The sequence below is a fragment of the Watersipora subatra genome, chromosome 9 (assembly GCF_963576615.1).
Source record: "Watersipora subatra chromosome 9, tzWatSuba1.1, whole genome shotgun sequence".
Lineage (NCBI taxonomy): Eukaryota > Metazoa > Bryozoa > Gymnolaemata > Cheilostomatida > Watersiporidae > Watersipora > Watersipora subatra.
The window spans coordinates 53,066,570-53,078,686 of record NC_088716.1 but is presented as its reverse complement, the minus strand read 5'-3'; the positions used below and the strand labels follow the sequence as shown (position 1 = coordinate 53,078,686).

General features: G+C 36.1%; 1 protein-coding gene across 3 annotated transcripts in view; it reads left to right on the top strand.

Moving 5' to 3' along the window:
• The window catches only part of LOC137405494 (transient receptor potential cation channel subfamily A member 1 homolog), a 37,730-nt gene that overhangs the window by 4,700 nt on the left and 20,913 nt on the right, over positions 1 to 12,117 (top strand). For 2 of the 3 annotated variants that reach the window (XM_068091787.1, XM_068091788.1), the window contains 8 exons: positions 1,002 to 1,162; positions 1,302 to 1,379; positions 3,334 to 3,531; positions 6,677 to 6,895; positions 7,528 to 7,621; positions 8,604 to 8,799; positions 9,328 to 9,511; positions 11,708 to 11,815. In XM_068091787.1, coding sequence (XP_067947888.1) covers positions 1,002 to 1,162; positions 1,302 to 1,379; positions 3,334 to 3,531; positions 6,677 to 6,895; positions 7,528 to 7,621; positions 8,604 to 8,799; positions 9,328 to 9,511; positions 11,708 to 11,815 — 1,238 coding nt within the window. Of the gene's footprint in view, positions 1 to 1,001; positions 1,163 to 1,301; positions 1,380 to 2,147; positions 2,210 to 3,333; positions 3,532 to 6,676; positions 6,896 to 7,527; positions 7,622 to 8,603; positions 8,800 to 9,327; positions 9,512 to 11,707; positions 11,816 to 12,117 lie in introns of those variants that run through there. The other variant, XM_068091789.1, reaches the window with a different exon arrangement.

Below are 12,117 nucleotides of genomic sequence, written 5' to 3'. Positions count from 1 at the left end.
TCTCATCAATGTGTGTTTGTGAATCGAGTGAACGCATATCAGACGTCTTAGTGCAGGTGATCAGCAATAAAATTTTTACTATAATAAGACTCATGTCGGTCTGTATGTATGAAGCCTCACTTAGAGGAAACAATAATGCTTCACATGAGAATCGAACTCAGATATTTAGCTTAGCATCCAGACACACTGCTCGCCGCACCACTCAGCCACCTTGCTATACTGCGGAATGAATCTGCAGATTACACCTGACGATATCTCACGGCACTCATAACTCCCACGGTCCTAGGAACCATAATATCTCTGTGGCTTTATGAAAAGACAGGATGGTGGATTTAAAGATGAGCTTAAAATAAAGTTTTACTAGATTTTATTAAAAAGTATCGATATTTTTATATATATATAATACAATATATAATATATATTTATATATATATAATACAATATATAATATATATATTTATATATCTATAATAATAAAATATATATATTTTTTTATATCATTTGCAATTGTTTTTGATGTTTGTGGTAATCTGACTGCCAGGATGTTTCAAGATTAAAATTGACAAAACGTGATCGCGGTTGAAATGCTCAGAGGAAAGTATATCACTAGTTGCTATTTTTGCTATAGTTGATATCAGCTATTGCGTTCAAGTTGCCGTGATATGCCTCACTATTCTGTCTGGTCTCTTTGCAACTACGTGTATAGGCGTCATAAGCACCTTTCCACTTGATCTGAGAATTTTAACTGTGATCAAGTTTTGTCGATTTTAATCTAGAAACATGCTGGCAGTCAAATTACCTCAAATATTGAAGACAATCGCAAATGATAGAAAAATACTGTTACTTTCTGATAAGATCTACTAGAATTTTATGCAAGTTCGTCCTTGAAGCGTTCAGGGTATATTCGGCGCTCAATTGAAATGCACTTGGACAATATCATTGTCAGTATTAAATTAAACAATTTATACATGTATTTGGAAGTAATGCTTGTGCAATTGCAGGAGTGAACCAGTCTGGGGAAGACCACCAGACTGTTCTTCATTTTGCCTCCAAATACAAAAAACCAAAAATTGTGAAAAAAAGTCCTACACAAGACCTTTCAGCGGGCGGTGATGCTGTCGGTGATGCTGTTGAAGAAAGGGAGCCACTTCCAAACATACAGGTTTGTAGATTGCCGTGTGGTTCGCATTTTGTCATCTTCGGCTTCATAGCTGAGTCGTAAGCCTATTTGCTGGCTACAGAATTGATTGATTTGAGGCAAATTATCTCCTCCCCTTCTCACTGATTCGATTGTGATCTAGGAGCCTGAGGGTTCTGACCAGGCCTCTGAGGGTGAGGAACCTGGTCCAGAAACTCCCATGCTAAGAGCTTATGAAACGGTAAATATGCTCGTCTCCAGCCGGTTGCTTCCTTTCACAGCATGTTGATAGGGGTGGGCACGTGAGCTGTCTTAATCTAAAGGTTGCAGCGCTTGCTGCTGGTGTTGTCTCTCATAAAACATCTGACTTTTTCACAGCATATATTATGGGCCGCAAGCCGAGTAGCTTTGTAGACTTAATTGTTGATTGATCTGGAAATCTCTTAAAACATTCATTTCTTTAGTTTGAAATGGTCTTCTTTAACTGAGTTGCTCATCTTTTGCATGATTTGAGCGCAAATTCCCCTGATGTTGTGCCGAGTGTTTCTGGATGACTCAGCTTTTTAGTTTTTGGACATACCTAATAACTTTTTGGATTCTCTGTGAGACAGTTGCACTAGTATTTTTTATGAAACCATTAGACAATTTCTATTATTTTTGCATATCAAGTTGAAATTTCATTGTTCTACTAGGAATAGGATTAGCTATTTGTTCACTGGTAGATGGCAACAAATAGCTAAGTTCAATGTGGTGTTTTGCCTTTTAAAACAATAACGCGGGTCTGTGCGGCACCCTTCCCTCAATGCTATGATCCGAACTATCAACTTGTATAGAAATAATTATTCTCTAAATTGAACCCCCGAAATAAGCTTCAAACATTAGTATCAGACAGCTACGACTGTTACAAACTTTTCGGAAGTCTCCTGTTTTGGTGGTGGGATTCTTTTGTCACGCTATCGTCTGCAAATTTTATAGCAGAGCAATGGTCGCACGACAATTTTTCTTACGGGTGGTGGTGATGCAGCTCAAGCCGGTGACGGCGAAGATAGATCTTCCAAGGCTATGACGCAGGTACCAGCTTTGCTAGCATTTTGATCACAATGCCTTCTATATGTGCAATGGCTGAGCTGCCTCTTATTAACAATAGCATTCATATCGCTTTGGTGCACTGCAGTATCTTCCTAGGGCGCTCATAATGCAAGCTGCTTTTTTACTTTAAGGTTATCATTTACTTTATAGCTCTCCTTAATATTGAGTACATGAGTTATCACGTAATATACTATACAGTAATTTTGGAAAGTATATCAATGACTTACGAGTGAAACCTTTATTTATTGTTTATTTATTTGTTAAATCTGTTTATTATATTTTAATTTCATTTAACATTAAAATTTAGATTATTGTGAGGTTTGGTTTTTGTAGATTGAAAGACATCTTGTCACGATATGCCTCTATTTATTTTGCCTGTTGAAACTGAAAACAAATATTCCATTCGGTATTTTAAATGTTAAAAACATTAGTTGTTGTAAAACTATTCCTAAGGTGCTAGCACCTTCCAATTTTTTAGCTTGGTCACTGGAAGAAAGGCTTCAAATTTCATCTTTCCAGTGAACAAAAAAACTGGAAGAAAAACTTAGAAATACAACTACTGTACTTTTCGGACTATAAACCGCACCCCTATACTCGTATAAGCCGCATCTGCTTTATTTTCCAAAAACCAATAATAAAACAATACATAGGCCGCACCTTTGTATAGGCCGCAGAACTCAGGACGGTGCTTTTTAACACGACAGCAACATTGCTGTTTAAAACGGAACAGTGCCTACACCGACGCTCTTTAACCTAGTGCCTAATGGAACAGTACCGTTAGGCATTGTTTCGTTTTTTCTTTCACCGCTAAAGGTGCACTAACCGGAGGTTCTGGTTAATGCGCCCTAGCGATGAAAGAAAAAGCCACAGAATCGCCGCACTCTTATATAAGCCACATGGCTCAAGTCATCAGAAAAAATTAGCGGCTAATAGTTCGAAAAGTACAGTAGATGAAGTCGTCATGACGACATTAATAATTTGCTACTAATCTAGTTGGCATTCTCTGTACCATTTTTTTACTTCCTTCAATACTGAGTACAGATGCACCCATCCTAGTTTGAGTGCAAATGTACTCATCTAACAAGGTGTCTATGCACCTGTTGTAGTCCGCTTCTACTGAAGATGTCGTTGACTTAGCTTCATATCGAGTAGCTGAAGACAGCATCATTGCATTTCTTGTGAGGAATGGCGCTGACCCAAACGCTCAAGATGATTATGGAAGTACTCCTCTGCATTTCGCTGCCATGAGAGACAATGAATGCGCCCTGCTGGACTTACTTTGCATGAGAGGCGTTAAGATTGAGGTACCAAAGTTTGTTCATCGCCTCTCAAACATTTGGGTTTAGAACTTTTCTTTCCTCGGCCTTACCTTGACCTTACCCTTCAATGTATGAAAACTCACTCAAGTTCAACGATTTAGAGATAGTTTTGAACGTTGTCTTTATGGCAAATCCTACGGAGAAGGATTTAGCTGTTACAAGCGATATGAAGTTGTTACTCTCATCTAAATGTTGCAATCACTACTGCAGGCATTCACATCAGTCTGTTACCATTTGGTTTGTTTGAAGAGTTTTATTTCAAACCCTGAAATTATTACTTCTCAATTCTTAGGCCTTCAAAAAAGTTCTAAAATTATAAATTATTAATATTATATAACATGAGTATGTTACAAAAAACATATGAATAGCAATCTACCATTCATTAGTTCATTTGTTACTTACCTCGATGCATGAAACTTTGTTAGAATTTCAGGTATTTAGCTACATATTTTCTTTTCTATGGAAACCTCGCTACAATTACATTTTCGAAGGATATGTTTAGAAAATTTAAGACAGTGATAGTCAGATATTTCATATTGTTCACTAGTTTTGTCTGTAGGAAACATGAAAAAGGCATACTAGTAGGAGTCTACACATTTTCAAACAAGAAATTATATGACAGAAAATTTAGTTGAACAGTAATATGTAATAGTAATACAGTAATATGTAATAGTAATACAGTAATATGTAATAGTAATACAGTAATATGTAATAGTAATACGGTAATATGTAATAGTAATACAGTAATATGTAATAGTAATACAATAGTGTGTAATAGTAATACAATAGTGTGTAATAGTAATACAGTAGTATGTAATAGTAATACAGTAATATGTAATAGTAATACAGTAATATGTAATAGTAATACAGTAATATGTAATAGTAATACGGTAATATGTAATAGTAATACAGTAATATGTAATAGTAATACAATAGTGTGTAATAGTAATACAATAGTGTGTAATAGTAATACAGTAGTATGTAATAGTAATACAGTAATATGTAATAGTAATACAGTAATATGTAATAGTAATACAGTAATATGTAATAGTAATACAATAGTGTGTAATAGTAATACAATAGTGTGTAATAGTAATACAGTAGTATGTAATAGTAATATGGTAATATGTAATAGTAATACAGTAATATGTAATAGTAATACAATAGTGTGTAATAGTAATACAATAGTGTGTAATAGTAATACAATAGTGTGTAATAGTAATACAGTAATATGTAATAGTAATATGGTAATATGTAATAGTAATACAGTAATATGTAATAGTAATACAATAGTGTGTAATAGTAATACAATAGTGTGTAATAGTAATACAGTAGTATGTAATAGTAATACAGTAATATGTAATAGTAATACAGTAATATGTAATAGTAATACAGTAATATGTAATAGTAATACAGTAATATGTAATAGTAATACAGTAATATGTAATAGTAATACAGTAATATGTGCTAGTAATACAATAGTATGTAATAGTAATACAATAATATGTAATAGTAATACAGTAATATGTAGTAGTAATACAGTAATATGTAATAGTAATACAGTAATATGTAGTAGTAATACAGTAATATGTAATAGTAATACAGTAATATGTAATAGTAATACAGTAATATGTAGTAGTAATACAGTAATATGTAATAGTAATACAATAGTATGTAGTAGTAATACAATAGTATGTAATAGTAATACAGTAATATGTAGTAGTAATACGATAGTATGTAATAGTAATACAGTAATATGTAATAGTAATACAGTAATATGCTCATGGAATGAGTTTAATCATCCAGCATACGTACTCACTAAAAGTCTAGCCCCTTTTATTAATGTTTTCACAGAATCCTGCTCATGATTATTGCAAACTGCTAATACTGATCAAAAAACCTTTTGCTATACGTTTCAGGCTGGTGTGTCTTGCCACCCTAGTTACGGCTAAAATACTGAGTTGGTCGAAAGGTCAACAAGTCTTATAACTGATCTATTATTATTAGTACCGGTGCGTTTGGCAGTCTCGCGCATCGTGAAAGATTGTAATGAGTAATCACTAATTCGGGAACTGTTTAACCGGCAAAACTGGCCGACTGGTGTAGTGGTTAGAATGCCATATTGTAAATTGGAGCACTCAAGTTCAATTCCTGTGCGAGGCATTTTTTTTCAAATGCTTTTAACGTGGCTTCTGACTCACGGAAACGGCTCTTATTATAGTAAAGACTAATACGCTGGCAGCGCTGTGAGAGATTATCAGGTGTAATAAGTATATGTATAATTATTCTTCGATTTGGTGAAGTAAGTAGTATGCCTGGCTGCGAAACGGAATATCCGATTTCAGTTACTGCGCGAGGGGATCTTTTTTCCTAACATTCTTAGCGTGGCTACGGATGGACATGGCTCTTTTTATAGTAAAGACTGTTATTGAACCAACCAACAGTGAAGGTAGTAAAGACTGTTATTGAACCAACCAACAGTGAAGGTAGAATTTGTTATTATTTTATCTTTATCTAAAAATATAACAACAATGAAATTTTCTGATAGAATCATGCAAATCGTAGCAATGTGTATTTAGCAGCATTTGAAAGTGTTATTACGCAACTGATAAGTTAAGGGGCAAATTTAATTTTGGTTATTGCTTCTTCAAACTGAAATTCTCGTGTGGCGTTTCAAAGCCTTTGCGGTAAAAATCCGTGCGATAGATGTGTAGAAAGGGAGATTAGTGTGCTCATTACAAATTGCGGCAGGTTTGTACTGATTGCACTAACAGAATCTTATAGTAATAGAAAATCACTGCTAGTTTTCAATTCAAGGAAGAATTTCAGTGGAATTTAATCCTTATATAAGACCCACAACTATTGCTTCTTGAATCTGCAAAAATATAGCAAACGTAGGAACTGAGATCTATTTTTATTTTCCTCGGCCTGTCTGTGTATGTTGAGTATCGGAAAGTATCGGCAAATATTGAGAGGTTGGTAGTGTTGACTGGCCATACCTTGCTCCAGTTACAGATAAATATTTTAGCAGATACAATTGCAATCATGCTTTTGCTTTTTATGATTATCTGTTATAATTGGCTCACTTAGTGTTTCCGGCATTCATCAAGCTGGTATTGATTGGTGACAGGCTCGGGACATGCAGAACATGACGGCACTTCACCTGGCAGCTACCCACGACAACAAAGAGTGCTGTCGGTTGCTTATTTTGAAAAAAGCTGAACTTCGGGTAGCGGATGATGAAAATTCAACCCCATTGCATATGGCCGCCACCGAAGGCAACACAGATGTGGTTAAGATGCTTTTTAGCGCAGCTGAAGAAAAGGGTGGATGGGTGGCCATACAAGATGTGAGCACCGTTAAACTCCTCATCTTTACGCAGCTAGCACTCGAAATGTTTGATGTTAAAAATGTATCAAGCCCTATCATCTCTTAGAATCTGTATCAATAACCCAAAAAGCTTGCTACTGAACTAAATAAATATTTTATTACGATTGGGCATGAGAATGAGAAAAAACTATAATGTGTTAGCGCTTGGTTGCGTTTAAGAGCAAGCTTGTTATCTTATACAACAGGATGTAGCAGTCTGCAAGTGCCTGAGATTTGAAAATCTTGGATATAAATAAAGCAATGCGTATTGGAAATCATCGGCTTCAGTTGCTAAGGGTGGTGTCATTTTTTGTTAGAATAGTTGGTTTCACGTGTTGCTATCTTTACTCTTCCTACAAACATTCTGACACTAGTTCAGGGTGGAAGTCATTCTCTGTTTAAATTAATCCGGTCTATATATTATGATCATTTCTTTTTATTACAATTCACAGTGTTTATCCGCTATAAAGGTTTTAGTTTTTAGGAAGTCGGAACACTTGTGTTTAGAAATTCCCCAATCTTGGTGTAAATTTTAAAATATTAATCTGTGAAATTACTAATTACAGCGATGATAATTATCACAAGTAATTTTTTCTATGTTTACTTGAACAGATGATATCCGATGTCGACCAGGAATCGAACACCGCCCTCCATCTTGCTGTCGAAAATGGTCATCTTGAAGTTGTGCAACTATGCTTAGAGAAAAGTATGTATACACAGATTTATGCGCGCATATGTCAATGGCTTCTGTCCCTAGTTGGCCTTTATACCTTATTGGTATTTTTGGGAAGGCGACTCTAACCTTGGCTTATAAAATTCATTTTATCCCAGTAACGATTGAGGAAGCTTTTTATATGACTCGATAGTATTGTTAAGATATAATCCTAAGCAACGCCTATATGATAATATTGATGTAAATGACTGGGTGGTCTATCACTAAAGTTCCCCTCTACTTACAGTGTGGTATCACTAGCCAGCAGAGATGTCAGTAGATATGTGGATAGAGATGGGGGTAGATATGTGGGTGGAGATGTAGTTAGAGATGTGGAGAGATATGTGGGTAAGAGATGTGGGGAGATATGTGGGTGGAGATGTAGTTAGAGATGTGGGGAGATATGTGGGTAAGAGATGTGGGGAGATATGTGGGTAGAGATGTAGGTAGAGATGTGGGGAGATATGTGGGTAAGAGATGTGGGGAGATATGTGGGTAAGAGATGCGGGTAGATATGTGGGTAGAGATGTAGGTAGAGATGTAGGCAGAGATGAAGGTAGAGATGTGGGTAGGCTTGCATACTCGTTGTAGATGCTTTTACTCCTCAGGAGTTGCAGTGACTTTTTGTCAGTCGTCTTGAAATGCTATTTTATTTGCCAACAGAAATGTGTCGTTATCATGAGACAGCAGTCTGGGAAGTACATGTATTCAGTTTTTACTTAGTTATGCTAATACTAATACTATAAATGCTATACTTAAGCTATGCATATCATGTTGAATGCTCTTAGTTTACACATGAAGTAAACTGAACTAAGCCTTTGTGATAGCTTCAATTTTCTCTATGGGTATAATGGACATGCTCTAAGAGTTTCTCTATGGGTATAATGGACATGCTCTAAGAGTTTCCTTTCAATTGTGTAGGCTGGTCACTACCAGTGTTTTTTGTCAGTTTTACTGATGCCCTAATTGTCCTCAGATGCCAACGTGAATAAACCGAGACAAAACTTTGTGACTCCTTTGCATCTGGCTGCCATATCCGGAAAAATTAATATTGTAAAGTTGTTGGTCGAGCATAATGCGAGAATTAATGCTCTGGATGGAGACCAAGCCACGCCTCTTCATAGAGCTACCGCCTATGACAATGATGAAGTCATAGAATATCTTGTTAAGAAGTAAGTATCATGGCTGTTTTTAAGGCTTTGGTTAAAGCAAACATAACAATTGGAGTTATTTTAATTCATTTTATTCCAAATTATTTCAATAGTAAGCTAGGAATTACTAAGAATAATCATAGATTTTTCCTTTGACCACACAGAGTAGTGTAAGTGACTTTTTGATTTGCAATTGGTTAGAGTATTTTTATCACTGTTTCCATTGTGACAAAAATACAATAATTCATAGTTATGCCAATTGATTTTTTCCAACACATCAGTTAAATAGATGGCTATAGGTGACTAGATCGTTCAACAAACATTTAATGGTGCTGCTTGTTGTGCTGTTGGGATCACTTAAAACAGTAGATTTTTGTAACAAAGCAAGCTTACTACAAATGAGTGAGTGTTTCTAGTTATCTTTGTTGTTTGTTTGCAAAGGCATGATAACATTGAGACGTTTCCTACACAGAGATAATCTATAATTACAATTTACTTTAAATAATCCGTTACTGCTTAATCGTTTACTACTTCTATGGACTCTTATAGAGGGGCACGGCTGGAGAAAGCGGACAAAGACAATTTCACAGCTTTGCTCATCGCTGCCAGTAATGGCCATGTCAATTCTCTCAAAGTGCTTATCAAGTTGCATGCTGACATCACAGTGACTGACAAGTATGAGAGAACTGCTCTGCATTGGGCTGCCCAGGAGGACCAGCCAGCCATTATTAAGGTGACTTCTTAAGGGAGAGGGAAACAACTCTATACTAGCGAGAGCAGAATCTTTTACTGTTTTGAGGACACTAAAGACCAAATAGACACATAAAACAGTATAAAGTATATTACAACATATACAACTACATAAAATAATGCTTGTTTATGTGGTCAGTTATTGCATGTAGAGATCACTGGTATTGTATATAGAGATCAGTGGGATCTATATATATATATATATATATAAATCTCAGTCTTTTGTCGTTCGGTCTGTCTAGCTATTAAATTCTAGAAATGAAAGATCCGCTTCATGCTGGATTTGATCTCGGAACCTCTCATACACCAGGTGATAACCTAACCAATTAAGCTACGCGAGGTGCAATAGATTCATTTGGTAATATGAGTCGTTAGTTACCTTGATTAAAATACGCATATTACTTTACATTATATCGTGTCACTAAATCTTGCTCTCACGGCTCTCATTAGTAAGTTTAGCAATGGGGATAGTAGCTTACTTAAATTAGTCATCAGCAATGAGCCAGGCTAATGGCAAGTGGCAGGCAACTACATTACCTGCCACTGTTTATAAGCTGTTTTTAACACCCGTGCAACGCCGGCATTAGGCTAAATGTATATATAGATCACTGAGGCCTTGGTCACATCGGTGCTGATCGAACTCTGTACGCACAGGGATGTGCGACGTTTGGTGCGCTGACGTTTAGCTGTCATGAGTTGTCAACAAAGATAGTTGTTTTGAACAAATTGTCCTGTGCCAACGAATTAAGTTGAACAGTGCAATAAGTTTTCAACATTCTAAATATTCCAAAATGCTTGAATTTTTGTAATTTGAATTATTTGGAGTTTCCCATTCTGTTAAATCTTGATCGATTACACAAAAACATATTAAAGGTATGGTATGATTCGTACAGGAGTGTGTCTGTGTGGTGAATATACCTCTAGACATCACAAAAAACATCAATCTCATAGTTTGATATATCAAAGAATGCTGTTCACGCTGCTCTGTTATAAAGGAAGCACCTGCTTTCTATGGAATTGTAATAAAAAGTTGCGGATTGAAGCTAAAATTATTTATTTGTTCTTAAAACGAGACGTTGTGAACGAGGCGAAACGAGCACCTTGTTCCATCATTCTTCTACCCAACCCCTTGCTATAGATGCTGTCTAGGGTAATGCCAGAACTAATCAGTCTTGATAAAAAAACATCATCATACTATTATATGCATCTATTTGGATGCACATTTTCAACATAATGGAAGGCAACGTTATTTGAATGGATTTTGGACATTATCTAGAGTGAACCGAATTGTCATGGGCATTTCTGTATAAAACTTATGGTAGGCCAGTCTTTGAAGTAACCCCTTTGCATTCTATCTACATACACATAATTCTACTATATAATTCTGGTATTCCTGTGACAGAATATTCGCTGTGCGGAGTCACTTCGCCAAGTAATTTATGTATTTTTCTCATGATCTAGTTTGCTTTAAGCAGCATTGACCTTTAAGCGGCATTGACCTTTAAGCGGCATTCACCGAGGTAAATAAACTTTGTGTCTAATCTAATGTTTAGACCGAGAGAACTATTTTTCAGTTTGTCAGCAGAGGTATTCACAATGCAATGTAACAGAAGGGCTTATAGCTTTACTAGAATCATTTAAAGGTTATTTTATAAGGCTCATAGACACAATCTGACAGGTCTTTATTACATTACTAGCTGCCTCTCTCAAAAACTACGCGACACACCGCGAGGTTCGATACAGCTTAATATGTAATAATGCTTACGTGTTGCCTTCTAGAACATTCTCATTGTTGGAGTATATAATTTTGATGCTCACAGTATAAAAGGTTTTATTCAATAAATTAGTGGACGTTAATTACTAGCTGTAATGTGTGCCATTGGCTCTGGTTTGTAGGGAGAGTTCTTATTCTTTTGTTTTTAGTAAGGGTGTTACGTCACCCGCCACCTACTCTATAATGTCCAAAGACTTGCAGGGAACGTATTTCATTTTTGGTTGTTCACATATATAGTCGTAAAACGAGATGTTGTTAACTTATTTTGAACATAATATGGTAGCATCAGTTGGTAAGCAAACTGGCAGCTTGTGATATTCTATTTGCATTTATTCATTCCTAATATAGAGGCCTGGAGCCTTCCTATTTGTGACGAGAGACCAACCCTGTGTTGCTATGCTGTAGGCACTGCTGAACAACAAGATCGGCGCTGAGTTGCTTGACGCTAATGATAGGTATGGGAACACACCGCTGCACATCGCTGCCCAGAAAGGATACATGGAGTGTGTCAAGGTACGGCAGCGGCTCGCACTCTGTGTAGCTTTATTGAAATGAGCAAGGGTTGAATGCCTTCATAATCTAACTAGGCTGTTGCTAGGATTGTCTATTCACTGTTTAGAGAAGAGAGTAAACGCATTCAATAAGTAGTAGTAATACTGAGGCGGTGGCTGCATTGAGTGGGCTGCCTGCTGAATGGTGATCAATAGTTTGTATTAATTTACAATTATCTGGCTCTCAGTGCCTTTCAATGACCCCAGCTTAAGAGCTGCTTTCTATTTGGATTTCACTCAGCATGGATATGTCAGGATACTGTT